The sequence below is a fragment of the Plecotus auritus genome (assembly GCF_963455305.1).
Source record: "Plecotus auritus genome assembly, chromosome: 6".
In the NCBI taxonomy this organism is placed as follows: Eukaryota; Metazoa; Chordata; class Mammalia; order Chiroptera; family Vespertilionidae; genus Plecotus; species Plecotus auritus.
In genome coordinates, this window is record NC_137773.1 from 178,543,905 (window position 1) to 178,558,163 (window position 14,259).

Consider the following 14,259-nt stretch of genomic DNA (forward strand, 5'->3'; position numbering starts at 1 on the left):
CTCCTGCCCGGACAGCAGCCCCGGGTGAAGCCAGGGGCGTCTGTGCACAGGGAAGCTGGCCGTAGCCATGGCAATGGGTCGTGGTGCTGGGGCAGGTGGCCAAACCCAGTAAGAGCCTCAGGCGCGCAGAAGCATTGCCTCGCAAAGCATCCCTGGTGCCCAAGTGCCGGGACTTGAACGTGGGGACGTGGTAGGTCTTGGAGACAATTTCCTTTTCTTTCACAGTCCAGTTCCTGTGTCTTATCTCCCCTTCTCCAGGCTACCCCGGCCTGTGCCCAGAGAAAACGTTTCACACGTTTGATGCAGTATGTCACCCCTTCCACACGAGACCCGGTCACTGGCTCTCCTACAGTCTCGCACATCCGAGGCTGAAGCTGCTCTTCCCATTCGCCCAGCCGGGGTGCTGCCCTCCGTTCTGAAGCTGCTGCTGGCACCTGCCAGGGAGGCTCAGAGTGGAACTGAATGGCAACAGTTGGTTTAAAATCCCAAAATGGAAGTCCTAGCAGAACCTGTCCCCGAGGAAGGGAAGGGGCTGGCGGGCTGCTCAGGAAGGAGACGCGCCCTAGCTTATACCGGGCGCTTGCTTATCTTAACAAAATCAGTAAAATGAGAAAGGGGAGTAGGTAGGAGTTTTAAGGAAGGTGTGGGAGTAGGGACCCCATCCAGACGTTTGGGAGTGGTGGTCATGCCCCAGACGGCCAAGCCCATCCACGAGGCAGGCGGGCATGTTCACCACCTCCCCTCGACCGCCACCCGAGTCAAGGAGACAGATAAGCCGCAGAGCGGGGTTGGAGTGCGAAGCCCTCCCCGGCCTCTGCTCAGAGAAGGTCGTCTTTCTGTCCCGTATGTGCAGCCCCCAGAGGCAGTACGAAGTCAAAGAAAAAATACCATATGATTTCACTTCTATGTGGGATCTAAACAATAAACCAAAATAGACTCGGATGCAGAGAAGGACAGACAGCTGTCAGGAGGGTGTTGAGGGCCTGGCTGAAGAAGGTGAAGGGATTAAGGGAAAAGCCGCAGAGGAACAGGATTGTGATTACCAGTGGGAAAGGGGGGTGGGGGGCGGGGAGAGGAAAGGGGGAAGGTGCCGGAAGGAGACGTGACTTTGGGTAGTGAACACACAATATACAGATGACATAGAATTGTATACCTGAAACCTATGTAATTTTATTAACCAGCTTCACCCCAATACATTCAATAAAAAGTCAAATGAAAAAAAAAAAATAAGCACAGAAAGTGCCTTTGCAGGAAGCTCCAGACCATGGTTCTGGCCTGAGAGTAGATGCTGCCGTTCACCCACCTGTGCCTCCTCCCAGCCCTGGAGCCCTCCCTCCGCCTGGCACTGCTCGCTGGGATGAGGGCATGGTGTCTGCTGGGCGGGCTGTGGAGGCTTCACGGGAGGGAGCTGGGAGCTGAGCTCCCGGGTGAGGGGTTTGCAGGCAGAGCTGGCGAGGAAGCACTGCAGCAGGTCTCCCCGTGAGAGAGACAGGTTTGAGCCGAGGTAACCCCATCCCAGGCGTGAATCTCCTCTTAGTCACCCATGCGGTTCCCTGGGGACGGACGCCGAGTGTCTCACTAACAGTTGCCACTTCCCGGCTGTGACCCCAGGTATCACGTGGGTCAGTAACACATGAGGAGGTTGACGTTGGATTTGGTGGATAAACTATGGCCCGGTCGCGCCTGCCCCGCCCAGCAGGGCTCCGGGGTGAGCGGTCCGGGCAGACTGGTGCCTGGCCTGGCGTCCCCGCGTCCCCCGGCTGCGGTCTAGGCCCTGGGTCCACCCAGGAACCTGAGCTTCCGTGACCCGGGCCCGTGGGGCGATGCATCCCGGGAGGGAGGAACAGACAGGACGGAAGGCCCTCCCCAGGTTGCCAGGGGAGGCGAGGCAGCCAGGGCACGAGGAAGGCCTCCCCCTGCCCCCGGGTCGCACTCCCACGGGCCTGGCTGGGCGAGTCTCGGCTTCGGCTGGGGCTGCGACGGATTAGGGCTGATCCGATTAGAGCCGGGCCGCCGCTGCGCCCCTTGCCCGGCGCTGCCAGCGCCCGCCCGGCCCTCGTGGGGACCCGGAGACCCCCGAGACCCTTCCCGCCCCGAGCACGCGGTTGGCGCACACATCGAGAGGCGCCCTGCACCCCGGGTTCGGCTCGTGGCCACCGCGGTTCGGGCTCCCGCCCCTGCGGCCCCTCGGAGCCCCGCCCCGAGTCTGCGGGTGCCCGGCCCCCGCCTCCGAGCTCGCCGCGTGGCGGGTGGGCTCCTCGCGGGTGGGGTCCCGCGCCAGCGCTCCACAGAGAGGCGGGGCCGCGACCCCGCCCGCAGGCCTCCCGCCCGCGCACCTGTGGGCCACCGCCACGCGCGGCGCTGTGCGCCTGGCTGCCTCGCCACTCCGCATCCGTGTGTCTCAGCGCTGAGCGGGGGTCTGTCTGTCCCTCCCGCCGGCGGCCTGAGCGGCCGGCGTCAGAGCGACGTGCGCGGGGCGGGAGCGGCGGGCGGGGTGGGGGCGGCGCCGAGCGCGGAGCGGTGGCGCGGGAGGCGGGGAGGCGCGGCGGGGACAGCGGGGACGGCGGGCACCGAGGACGGCGGCGGCATGCGGCTCCTCGCGCTGCCCATCGCGGGCTGAGACGCCGCAGTCCGGGCGGGAAGCGCGGCGGCCGCGAGCGGAGGCGCAGTGAGCGGGACAGACCGTGGACAGCGCTCGGGGGCCGCGCCATGGGCCGAGCTAGGGGCGGGGGCCCGGGCCGGGGGCCGCCGCCGCTGCTGCTGCTCCTGGCGGCCACACTGGTGCTGGTCGCCGGGGCCGCGCCGGGTAGGTACCGACCCAGCGGGCTCGCCCTCCCCCGGAGCCAAGGACCCTCGGCCTCGGGTGCAGCAGGGTCCCCGAGCAGGAGGCCAGGGGGCGGGGCAGCGCCTGGCCTGCAGCCCGTGCGGGGGAAGGGGTGCGCGGAGAGGTGGGGGTCCCGGGGAGGCCGAAGGATGGGGGGCGGCCCCTACCTGGGTGTGCTGGCCTAGGTGCCGGCTGCGGAGGGGTCGGGGTGGGCGGCCCTGAGGGTGAGACTTGAGCGCCCGACTTAGAGGTGAAGGGGGTGCAGGAGGGTGCGAGTTCAGGGCGGGGCCTGGGGTGGGGTGTGACCCTGAGGGTGTGAGTTCGGGGGCGGGGCCTGAGGTGGGCGGGGCCTGAGGGTGTGCACTTGGGGTGGGGTCTGAGGTGGGCGGGGCCCTGAGGGTGTGCGCTCGGGGCGGGGCCTGAGGTGGGCGGGGCCTGGGTGCGAGTTCGAGGCGGGGCCTGGGGTGCGAGTTCGAGGCGGGACCTGGGGTGCGAGTTCGGGGCGGGACCTGGGGTGCGAGTTCGGGGCGGGGCCTGGGGTGCGAGTTCGGGGCAAGATATATTCCTGGGTGACGTTGTGGGGGGGGCCTGATTAGACTGCGTGTCATGTGGGGGCGGGGCCTCACTCTTGAGGGGCGGGGCCTCACTCTTGAGGGGCGGGGCCTGGTCGGGAAACCTGGCGGGATGTGTACCGCGGCTTAGGGGGCGGATGGGGCGGAGCTCACAGGTAGGCGTGGCCTTGCGGTGTGGGGTTGGGGGGTCCACGAGAACAGCAGGGGTGGCGCGGGGCGGGGCGGGGCGGGGCCAGGGCGTGGCCATAAAGGCGGGGGGCCCTGACGCCCTGCCCCTCTGCCCCGCAGCGCGCGAGGCGGGCAGCGCCATGGAGGTGGACGAGCCCGCCCAGACCACCACTGCGTGGGAGCCGCGTGCCAACGACACGCGGGAGAAGGCGGGCCTGCCAGGAGCTGGGGCGCAGGAGACCTGGACGGCGCCCGAAGGCGAGCGGGCCACGGGGGGCCCTGGGGTGGGGCCGGAGGACGCGCTGGAGGCATCGGCAGCCGTGACGGGCACAGCCTGGCTGGAGGCCGACAGCCCGGGCCTGGGCGCGGTGACCGCGGAGGCCGGCAGCGGGGACACTCAGGCTCTGCCCGCCACGCCCTCGGCTCCGGGCGAGGCCCCTGGGCAGTCACCCGTGCCCCCCGCCCTTCCCGAAGCCACAGAGGCCGGTGGCCGGCCCTCCCCCACCCCTGGCCACCGGCTGAGCCCAGGCCCCGAAGGCCCCAAGGAGAGCCCCGTGGAGGTCTGGCTGAACCTGGGAGGCAGCACACCTGAGCCTCAGGGGCCAGAGCCCGCGGACCCCCTCCAGGGCGCACCGGAGCGCCACCCGGGCTCCGATGTCATTGACATCGACTACTTCCAAGGACTGGATGGCGAAGGCCGCGGCGCAGACCTGGGGAGTTTCCCGGAGACGCCAGGGCCCTCGGAGCGCCACCCGGACGACGACGGGGGCGAGACGCCCTCCTGGAGCCTGCTGGACCTGTACGATGACTTCACCCCCTTTGACGAGTCTGACTTCTACCCCACCACGTCCTTCTACGACGACTTGGAGGAGGAGGAGGAGGAGGAGGAGGAAGAGGAGGTGGAGGGTGGCAAGGATGCAGCGGGCGGTGGAGACCCGGACGACGAGAACGACCTGGTGCCCAGCAAGAAGCCAGGCCCGGGCCAGCCCACCAGCTGGTGGCACGCCGTTCCCCCACAGCACACCCTGGGCACGGCCCCCGGCGGCAGCATCGCGCTCAGGCCGCGCCCGGGAGAGCCAGCCAGGGACCTGGCCCCCGGCGAGAACGGCACCGCGTGCCGCAGCGGCTTCGTGCGGCACAACAGCTCCTGCCGGTCGGTGTGCGACCTCTTCCCCAGCTACTGCCACAACGGCGGCCAGTGCTACCTGGTGGAGAACATCGGGGCCTTCTGCAGGTAAGGGGGCGGCCTGCAGGTGCCCGGGAGCTGGCGAGCCGGCACCTGCCGAGTGTGTGAGAGGCCCACGCAGCCCAGGGGGATGCACAGGCCCAGCTTCCAAGGGCGTCTGTGCTCACGGGCCCCTTAACGGAAGGCCTGCCTGAACGCGCTGCCCGCGACCCCGGCACTGGGAGAGGGTCCTGGGGATGAGGTTTTGTGTTTCCTCTAAGGGTTGTGTCCCTGACCCCACCACTGACTCCGAAGGCTAAAGGCCCTGGCCGGTGTTGCCCAGTGGATAGAGCGGCGGCCTGTGGACCGAAGGGTCCCCGGGGGGTTCGATTCCGGTCAAGGGCGCATGCTTGGGTTTCGGGCTCGATCCCCAGTAGGGGGCGTGCAGGAGGCAGCTGATCAATGATTCTCTCCCATCATGGATGTTTCTATCTTTCTCTCCCTCTTCCTTCCTCTCTGAAATCAATAAAAAATATATATTTTTTTTTTAAATAGAGGCAAAGAAGGGAAGGGTTTCGGAACAGGGCCTTTGCTGGCTTGGAGTTTTTGGGGGGGAGTTGTGTCTACACCAGCAAAGAGTGTGCCCTCTCCACGCCCTCTGAGCCACCTGCAGGGCCGAGTCGGAGGTGGGGTGTCACGTCAGAGGGAGGCCCTTCTCACTGGGACCAGTCCAGCCAGACAGCAGCCACTCGAGCCGAGAGGCAGTCAGTCTCCCCAGGGAAGCAGAGGTGGTGGGGTTTGGGGTCGTGGCTTTTCCCCTTCTACCTTGGTTTCTGTCTCCTTGGAACATCCCGTCCAGAAGAGACACAGAGAGGCCCGTGTCTCTTAAGCACCATCCCAGGCCTCCTCGGTGACTGCTCTGTCCCACCCTCACCGGGAGGTGGGTAACCTGCTAGGGAGCGCGGGCTTGTCCTGGGCGATCCGGGAGTCGGGCCGATGTGGCTGGTGAGCCGCCTTCGTCCTCAAGGCCCCACCCGTGCAGCAGAGCCTCGGGCTCCGCGGGGACTTGTTTCTGATGGTCCTGGGAGGAGCGTTTCTATAGCTATCGCATGCGTATCTTTTTAAAAAATACGTTTTATTGATCTCAGAGAAGAAGGTAGAGGGAGAGAGAGAGAAACATCAATGTTGAGAGAGAATCATTGATAAGCTGCCTTCTACACGCCCTCCCCCCCCCACCACTAGGGATCGAGCTCGCAACCGGGGCATGTGCCCTGACCGGACTCGAACCCAGGACCCTTCAGTCCGCAGGCCGAGGGTTCTATCTAGTGAGCCACGCCGGCCAGGGCATGGACGTGTTTTTGAAGGGTCATTCCCAGTGTGTCTTTTCCTTGGTCCTTTTTGGAGGTGTGTGAAGAATTCACATCCTGTGGGTCTTGGTGTTCTGACAGGAGAGTAACATGGAGAAAGCGTGAATGTTGTGCCTTTGGCATTAAAGCTTGACTTCCAGTTCTTTCCTGTGAAGTTGTTTCCTACAAATGATCACGACACTCGGGTCACGCGCGGACGGGTGTGTCCACACCGTTCTGAGTGGCCAAAAGGAGCAACTGTGATCAGGAAATAGTGGTGGCCCCGTCAGGTGGCTCAGGGGTTGAGCGTCGACCTAGGAACCAGGAGGGTCACGGTTCGATTCCCCGTCAGGCCACACACCCGGGTTGCAGGCTTGATCCCAGGCCGTGCAGGAGGCAGCCGATCCATGATTCTCTCTCATCATGGATGTTTCTCTCTCTGTCTTCCTCTCCCTTCCTCTCTCTGAAATCAATAAAGATATATTTAAAACCAAACAGAAAAAGGGAAGAAATAATGGTGACAAGGCCCTGTGGGTGGTTAAGGGGCCACTGGACATGGGAGCACCTTGGATTTTGCTCCTCAGATGTCACTGGGGAGACCATCGCGATGGATTGAGCCCGGGAGGTGGGGGGGGGGTCTCTGTGCAAAATCATGGCCCCATCCGAGTGGAGGTCTGAGTTTTCACCTTCACGGGCAGCTCCCCACCAGAGTGTGCCATGGGGAGCCCTTGCTGCCCCTGGGGAGCTAGCAGAGTCCCCGGCACCCCCCTGGAGCTCTCGGGGTTCCCTGGTCCCTTCCCTGGGCTGCATGGCTGTGTGGCCACGGCTCCCCGGGGTGGTCCTCCCTCAGAAGGGTCAAGGCCACCCAGGTCCCCTTGCTCAGCCTCCCTCCCCGCTGCGCACACCGGGCTGGCTGAGGCTTGGGAACGGTTTTGCATTCCACGCACAGGAGGCTGCTGAGCCTGCAGCTGCAGACTGCGCGCCTTTGTCTCTGCCGCCCGACCCGCTGCAGAGGGCCGGGGGCCGGGCAGAACTTCTCCCGAGCAGCGGGCTAGCGCCATCGGCCTCCCTCGGCCCCCCGGGTCGGCGGGGAGGGAAGGAATCCCGTTAGCCCCCCCCGCCCTGTCGTCGGGGTGTGGCGTAGCCGGTCCTCCTTGCTGTGGTCGGCTGCTCACCCTAAGGTTCCTGTCCTCCCTGCTTTGCCTGCCTCTGTACCCTTCCACATCTTGCCTCTTTGAAGCAGCCTGGTTCCCATGGAAACAGCAATGTCATTGGAAGAGTTGGAGCCTGGGAATGTCCCCAAGGGCAGGAGAAAGTCACTCAACAAAGGACCGAACCCACCCGAGGGGCGGTTCTCACGGTGACAGACCGGCGGCTTTGGGGGGGCAGAGCGTTGGGGGCGCAGAGATGGGAGAAAGACGCCCTTGTCTGCGTGCCTGGCAGGGTCTGGTTCGCCACACGAACCGGATGGGGCTGCAAAGCCACGAGCAGGTGCCTGTGTCGGGCGGGTCCTACTACTTGGTAGCCCCGAGATCCCATTCATCTTGTTTCGTCTTCTTCTTCACCCGGAGCCCAGGGCTGGGGGCGGGGCTGCGGAGCGGACCCTGCGGGTGGGAAACAGGCTTCCCTTCGCTCCTGGCCGCCTCACGGTCAGCGGATGGCCAGTTCCTTCAGTCTCTCGGGCCCTGGTCACCTCGATGTCACGGACCCCAGAGTGGCCTGACCCGCTGCTGGGTGGTTCTGGGCGGGCTGGAATGTCAGCTGTGAGGTCTGGCCAGAGCGGGGCAGCCCGCCCCCCCCCCCCCCCCCGGGGCGGTCCTCGGACCCGGCCGGGAGGAAGTGCGGGTCAGAGACCAGGCCTCGCCCTGTTGGCCGCTGCAGGTGCAACACCCAGGACTACGTCTGGCACAAGGGGACACGCTGTGAGTCCACCGTCACCGACTTCCAGGTGATGTGCGTGGCCGTGGGCTCGGCCGCCCTGGTGCTGCTCCTGCTCTTCATGACGACCGTGTTCTTCGCCAAGAAGCTCTACCTGCTCCGCACGGAGAACACCAAGCTGCGCAGGACCCAGTGAGTCCGCCCGCCTGCCCGCCCCGCCCTCCCCGCCCCGCCCGCCTCCTGACCCAGATGTCCTCCTGGTTCTTCGGGACCCAGCTCTCCACCCCCCGTTGTGTGTGTGCTTTTAATGTATTGTTGTTGATTTCAGAGAGGAAGGGAGAGGGAGGGAGAGAGAGAGAGAAGCATCCGTGATGAGAGAGACTCATGGATCGGCGGCCTCCTGCGCGTCCCCCACGGGGGATGAGCCCGCAACCCAGGCCTGTGCCCTTGACCGGGAATCGAGCCCTGACCTCCTGGGTCCTAGGGTGACGCTCACCCCCTGAGCCACGCCGGCCGGGCCCCAGTTGTGTTTTCATACCAAAGACCCTCCCGGGCATATCCATTCCTACACAGAAAGTGCCGGAATCGGGCCAGAGGCTACACCGGTGCGCACTGCCGCTGTCCAGCACCATTTGTCCTCCCCACCCCCACCCCCCCGCCCCCGTGCCCCCAGAGGCTGATCCGAGAAAAGGCATCCAGTCCTCGCCAGTTAGAGCATCGGCCTGCGGACCGAATGGTCTCGGGTTCAATTCTGGTCAAGGGCACGTACCTCGGTTGCAGGCTCCTCCCCAGCCCGGGCCCTGGTTGGAGCTCATACAGGAGGCAGCCAATCGATGTGTTTCTCTCTGTCTCTCCCTCTCCCTTCCACGCTCCCTAAAATCAATGGAAATATATCCTCGGGTGAGGATTCACCACAACAAAACAAGAGGAGGAGATGGAGTTCAGCTCCCTTGGGGCCCATAGACCATTCACGCAGAGCTGTGCCCACTGTCCTTGCCACCTGTTGCCCCTCCGTCCCCACCCTGCCCCGCCCGAGGCTCCGGCAGAGAGTGTGCCTGTGCACTGAGGTGGGGTGTCTGCGCCTGCGACCACGAGCCAGGCCCTGGGCTCCTCAGGCCTCCCCCGAAGGGGTGCGGAGGGGGGACCCCCTGCCAGGACAGCCAGCGCCCTGAGGATGGGGAGAGAGGGGAGCCGCTGGCTGCCCTGGGCGTGGAGAAGCCGAGCTGTGACCTGTGACCAGGCAGAGCCGTGCTCTAGGCTCCCCCGGAGCTGGCTGTGTTCTGCACAGAGCGTGGCTCCTGCCACCCCCTCAGCTCGCCTGCGGCCCCCCGTCCCCGCCCCGTCTCCCTCTGCGCACCCCCCGCCTCCCCCGCCTGGCCCCGCTCCGACCGCTGCCGTGCCCGTGCCCTGCAGAGACTGCGCGGCGCGTTAATCCTGGGAACGGGGTGGTTTTGGTGTCTCACCACCGCTGGCATCTCACCATCACCGTTGGCGGGCGAGATGGCGGCACGATGTGGTTGTAACCGCCGGGCAGACGCGCGCGGCCATGGCTGCTCATCCCCCGTCAGTTCTTCACCTGACGTCTCGATGAGCTTCGTGGAGTCGCCAATAAAAACGTTGCTGGAGCCGAAACCGGTTTGGCTCAGTGGATAGAGCGTCGGCCTGCGGACTGAAGGGTCCCGGGTTCGATTCCGGTCAAGGGCATGTGCCTTGGTTGCGGGCACATCCCCAGTAGGAGGTGTGCAGGAGGCAGCTGATGGATGTTTCTCTCTCATCGATGTTTCTAACTCTCTATCCCTCTCCCTTCCTCTCTGTAAAAAATCAATAAAATATATTTAAGACAAAAAAAACCACAAAAAAAACCGTTGCTAGATTGCGGTTTAAATGGCCGAAGGGAGCCCTGGCCTGTGCCGCTCAGTGGATAGAGCGTCGGCCTGTGGACTGAAGGGTCCCGGGGTTGATTCCCAGTCAAGGGCACAGGCCCGGGTTGAGGGCTCGGTCCCCAGTGGGGGGCGTGCAGGAGGCAGCCGATCCATGCTTCTCCCTCATTGTTGATGTTTCTCCCTCTCCCTCCCTCTCCCTGCCTCTCTGACTTCAGTAGAAATATATTTAATAAATAAAGATTAGTAATGGCGGGCGTTCCCCTCGGCGCCTGTTACCGGCCACGGCGGTTGCTGAGACGCAGCACCGGCCCGTGAGCGTCCTCCGAGTTTGCCACGGTCGGTCGGTCGTTTCCCTCACGTGCGCCCTTCTCTCTTCTGTCCCACCCAGCAAATTCCGGACCCCGTCTGAACTCCACAACGACAACTTCTCCCTTTCCACCATTGCCGAGGGCTCGCACCCAAACGTAAGGAAACGGGGCCCCGCCCGCGCCCCGCTCCCCTGTAACCTTATCAGCCAGGGGGGCGCCTTGCTCAGGCCTCCCCTCCCCGTGCGTGCTCAGCCCTGCTGGGCCTGCGGGGGGGTCTCGGGGTGCGGAGGCCGCCACTCAGCTCCTGGGGTCCGCTGGGGGCGACTGGCGGGGGGGTGGGGCCGTGGGCGTGGGAAGGGGGGCTTGAAGGCGCGGGGCTGCGGGGGTGCAGAGGGGTTTTCCTGGGATGATGGCGCTTTGCCTTCCTGCTCTTTCTGTCGAGGAGAAAGCTCGGCCTTCGTTGCTGGGGGGTGCCTGGGGGTCACTGAAGCCCGAGGGGTTGTGCTTTTGGGGGCTGGGCAAATGTCTTGGCAATGTGTTGGGACCCTAAATCCTTGCAGACTTCGAGGCCATTGTTAGGGCTGGGTGGGCCCATGGGTCCGGGAAGTCCTGTTCTTGGGTGGTGGGTGGGCTCAGAACACCAGCTGAAACCCAGCACACGTCCCAGCCAACTCTTCTGAAGACCCTGTGCTCGCCGGACTCACCAGGCAGATAGCAGGCCCCGTCAGAGGCAGGTCCCAAGTAAGCAGGCCCTGGCCGGTGCGGCTCAGGGGACAGAGCGTCGGCCTGCAGACTGAAGGGTCCCGGGTTCGATTCCGGTCAAGGGCACAGGCCCGGGTTGTGGGCTCGATCCCCAGTAGGGGGTGTGCAGGAGGCAGCCCATCCATGATTCTCTCTCTCCCTCTTCCCTTCCTCTCTGAAAGCCATTAAAAACATATTTTAGCCCTGACCTGTTTAGCTCAGTGGATAGAGCGTCGGCCTGCGGACTGAAGGGTCCCGGGTTCGATTCCGGTCAAGGGCATGTACCTTGGTCGCGGGCACATCCCCAGTAAGGAGTGTGCAGGAGGCAGCTGATCGATGTTTCTCTCTCATCGATGTTTCTAACTCTCTATCCCTCTCCCTTCCTCTCTGTAAAAAATCAATAAAATATATTTTAAAAAATATATTTTAAAAAATTAAAAGAAAAAAAGTAAAACGGAAGCCACCCAATCCCAGAATTCTGCACGTGCCGCGAGCTCCGTGCCGCCAGGAGAATGCCCCAGCGCGCACAGAGGGAGCTCGCAAGCTTTCCCGTGCAGCCGTGCGCACGGAGGAGACCGGAGGAAGTTCTTTGAAATAATGGACCACAGAGCCCCCGGGCTCACGGGGGCCTCACCGTGGAGGCCAGAGCTGCCCACGTCCACGGAGCTTCCATCGCTGCACCGGCCACCACAGCCACCTCCAGGCGCCCGGGCCGCGGGGCGCTCGGAATGGGGCCGCGCTCCCGTGTGGGGCACTGATCTGACGGGGGAGGGTAGCCCAGGTGGGGAGAGAATGAGTAATGAGTCCTTGTCCACCAACCCAGAAAGGAAAGCGCTGGGGCGGGGGCGGGCGGGGGGAGCGCAGGGGTCATTCAAACAAGAAAGGAAAGGCGTTAACCAAGGGTGACAGTGAGCAGTCTTTGCTCTGCAGGGCGGAGGAAGAACAGGGACTCGAGGCCTGGGTCTGCACCCAGAGGCTCCCCAGTTCAAGGAGGGCATCAGAACCAAGGAGGCAGCCGGTCCTGGGATCGCTGACCACATGGACCAGCCCAAGGAGGCAGGTCCCAGAGGGCAGAAGGGGCTACTCCTCTTGGTGGGCTCCACCCCCACCTCCCCCGGCCCCTGTCCTGGCCCAGCATTCCTTCCCGCCGGGCCCCCCGTGGGGGGCCTGCAGGAGGCAGCCGGTCCATGATTCTCTCTCATCGTTGATGTTTCTCTCTCTCTCCCTCTCCCTTCCTCTCTGAAATCAATACAAATATATCTTTTTTTTTTTAATAGTTTATTGATTTTTTTTACAGAGAGGAAGGGAGAGGGAAAGAGAGTTAGAAACATCTATGAGAGAGAAACATCGATCAGCTGCCTCCTACACACCTCCCACTGGGGATGTGCCCGCAACCAAGGTACATGCCCTTGACCGGAATCGAACCTGGGACCCCTCAGTCCGCAGGCCGACGCTCTATCCACTGAGCCACACCGGTTTCGGCTAAATATATCTTTTTAAAAAGGAAGGAAGAAAGGTATTTGCGATCCAGTCTCCCGTCACGTTCAAGCCGGTCACTCAGCCCTTCTCCCGCCTTCTGTCTCCGTCCTGCCCCTCCCTCACCGCTGTCCCTCTTGCAGGATGACCCCAGCGCCCCCCACAAAATCCAGGAGGTCCTCAAGTCCTGCCTGAAAGAGGAGGAGCCCTTCATCGTCCCGAACTCCCTGTCGCCAAAGCTCGAGGGCAGCCGAGGCGGCGACCCGGCGGAGCTGGAGGCCAACTGTCTTCAGAACAACTTGACCTGAGGGAGCGGAGCGAGGGGCGAGGAGAGGGGGCGGGGCGAGGGAGGAGGTCAAGGTCGCTCGGGGGAGGAGGTCACGGTCGCTCCTTTGTAGCTGTTCCTCCAGCTTTTCCTTTTCTGTCTCATGGCATGCTTCGTGTGTGTTGTACGGGAGGGAGACACAGCCAGCCGGGAGCCCCAGCAGGTGGTTGTCTGTGCGTCTGTCCGTCCATCGCTTCTGCTGCTGTGGTTTCTAAGCCTCTGCTGTCATTCAACTGACTTTTTCTTTTTGTACTTGGATCCACCTTTTTTTGAAATACCAGTAAAACCAACACAAGTTCTTGAAATAAAACTTTTTAAAAAGCCGTCTTTCTAACGTCCCTCCCCGTCTTGTCCGTTGAGTTGGATTCCCATCTTCCACGGTGTGTGTCCGCAGACGCGCGAAATCCCAGAACCGGGGTCTGAGGCGTCGGCTGGCGCTCCCTCACCAGCACCGCAGACCCGGAGCCTGGGACGATGGGAGGGACACGTTCCTCTAGGTTCTGGAGGCCGGAGGTCCCAGGTCCAGGTGCCGGCAGAGCTGCTTTCTGGCCAGCCCTCTCTTTCCTGCTTGCAAATAGCCATCTTCTCTCTGTGTCCTCATGTGGCATTTTCTCTGTGCATGAGAGAGAGACAGAGAGAGAGAGAGAGAGAGAGAGAGAGAGAGAGAGAGAGAGAGAGAGAGAGAGAGAGAGAGAGAGAGAGAGACACATAAAGACACACAGAGAGCCCTGACCAGTTTGGCTCAGTGGATAGAGCGTCGGCCTGCGGACTGAAGGGTCCCGGGTTCGATTCCAGTCAAGGGCATGTACCTTGGTTGCGGGCACATCCCCAGTGGGGGGTGTGCAGGAGGCAGCTGATCGATGTTTCTCTCTCATTGATGTTTCTAACTCTCTATCTCTCTCCCTTCCTCTCTGTAAAAAATCAATAAAATATATTTTAAAAAAAAAAGACACACACTGCCGAAACCGGTTTGGCTCAGTGGATAGAGCGTCGGCCTGCGGACTGAAGGGTCCCAGGTTCGATTCCGGTCAAGGGCATGTACCTTGGTTGCGGGCACATCCCCAGTGGGAGGTGTGCAGGAGGCAGCTGATCGATGTTTCTCTCTCATCGATGTTTCTAACTCTCTATCCCTCCCCTTCCTCTCTGTAAAATATCAATAAAATATATTAAAAAAAAAAAAAAAGACACAGAGAGAGAGACATAAAGACACACACACACACAGAGAGAGGTCTGTATTTCTCTTCTGATAAGGACACCAGTCCTATTGGGTTAGTTCCTACCCTGATGACCTCATTTAACCTTTCGGGGCCGGTCTCCCACACACTCACATTGGGGATTAGGGCTTCAGCACACGGCTCCGGGGGGACGCACACAGCCAGCTGAGTCTGTAGCACCGACTACCAAGCCCACTCTTGGCCCTGGTCAGCGCATCGTCCTATACACCAGGCCTGCGGGTTCGATCCCCAGCCAGGGCACATGCAAGAGTCAGCCAGCGAATGCCACGTAAGCAGAACCGCAAATCGATGTTTCTCTCCCCCGCCCTCTCCTTCTCTCTCTAAAATCAAGGAAGCAG

The 14,259-nt window shown here is 62.8% G+C and overlaps 1 protein-coding gene across 1 annotated transcript; it reads left to right on the plus strand.

Moving 5' to 3' along the window:
• Positions 1-2,534: 2,534 nt before the first annotated feature.
• Positions 2,535-13,009, plus strand: CSPG5 (chondroitin sulfate proteoglycan 5). The gene is made up of 5 exons (XM_080672223.1): positions 2,535-2,806; positions 3,685-4,798; positions 7,957-8,145; positions 10,225-10,300; positions 12,505-13,009. Exons 1-5 carry the CDS (start codon positions 2,710-2,712, stop codon positions 12,667-12,669), a joined length of 1,641 nt encoding a protein of 546 aa, XP_080528349.1. The 5' UTR covers positions 2,535-2,709; the 3' UTR covers positions 12,670-13,009.
• Positions 13,010-14,259: the final 1,250 nt, after the last annotated feature.

Excerpts from the sequence above, each read along its gene's own strand:
- CSPG5 (XM_080672223.1), top strand. The coding sequence starts at position 2,710 with ATGGGCCGAGCTAGGGGCGGGGGCCCGGGCCGGGGGCCGCCGCCGCTG. Across the intron at positions 8,146-10,224 it reads ACCAAGCTGCGCAGGACCCA|CAAATTCCGGACCCCGTCTG; the intron begins GTGAGTCCGCCC and ends TGTCCCACCCAG. Across the intron at positions 10,301-12,504 it reads CCGAGGGCTCGCACCCAAAC|GATGACCCCAGCGCCCCCCA; the intron begins GTAAGGAAACGG and ends TCCCTCTTGCAG.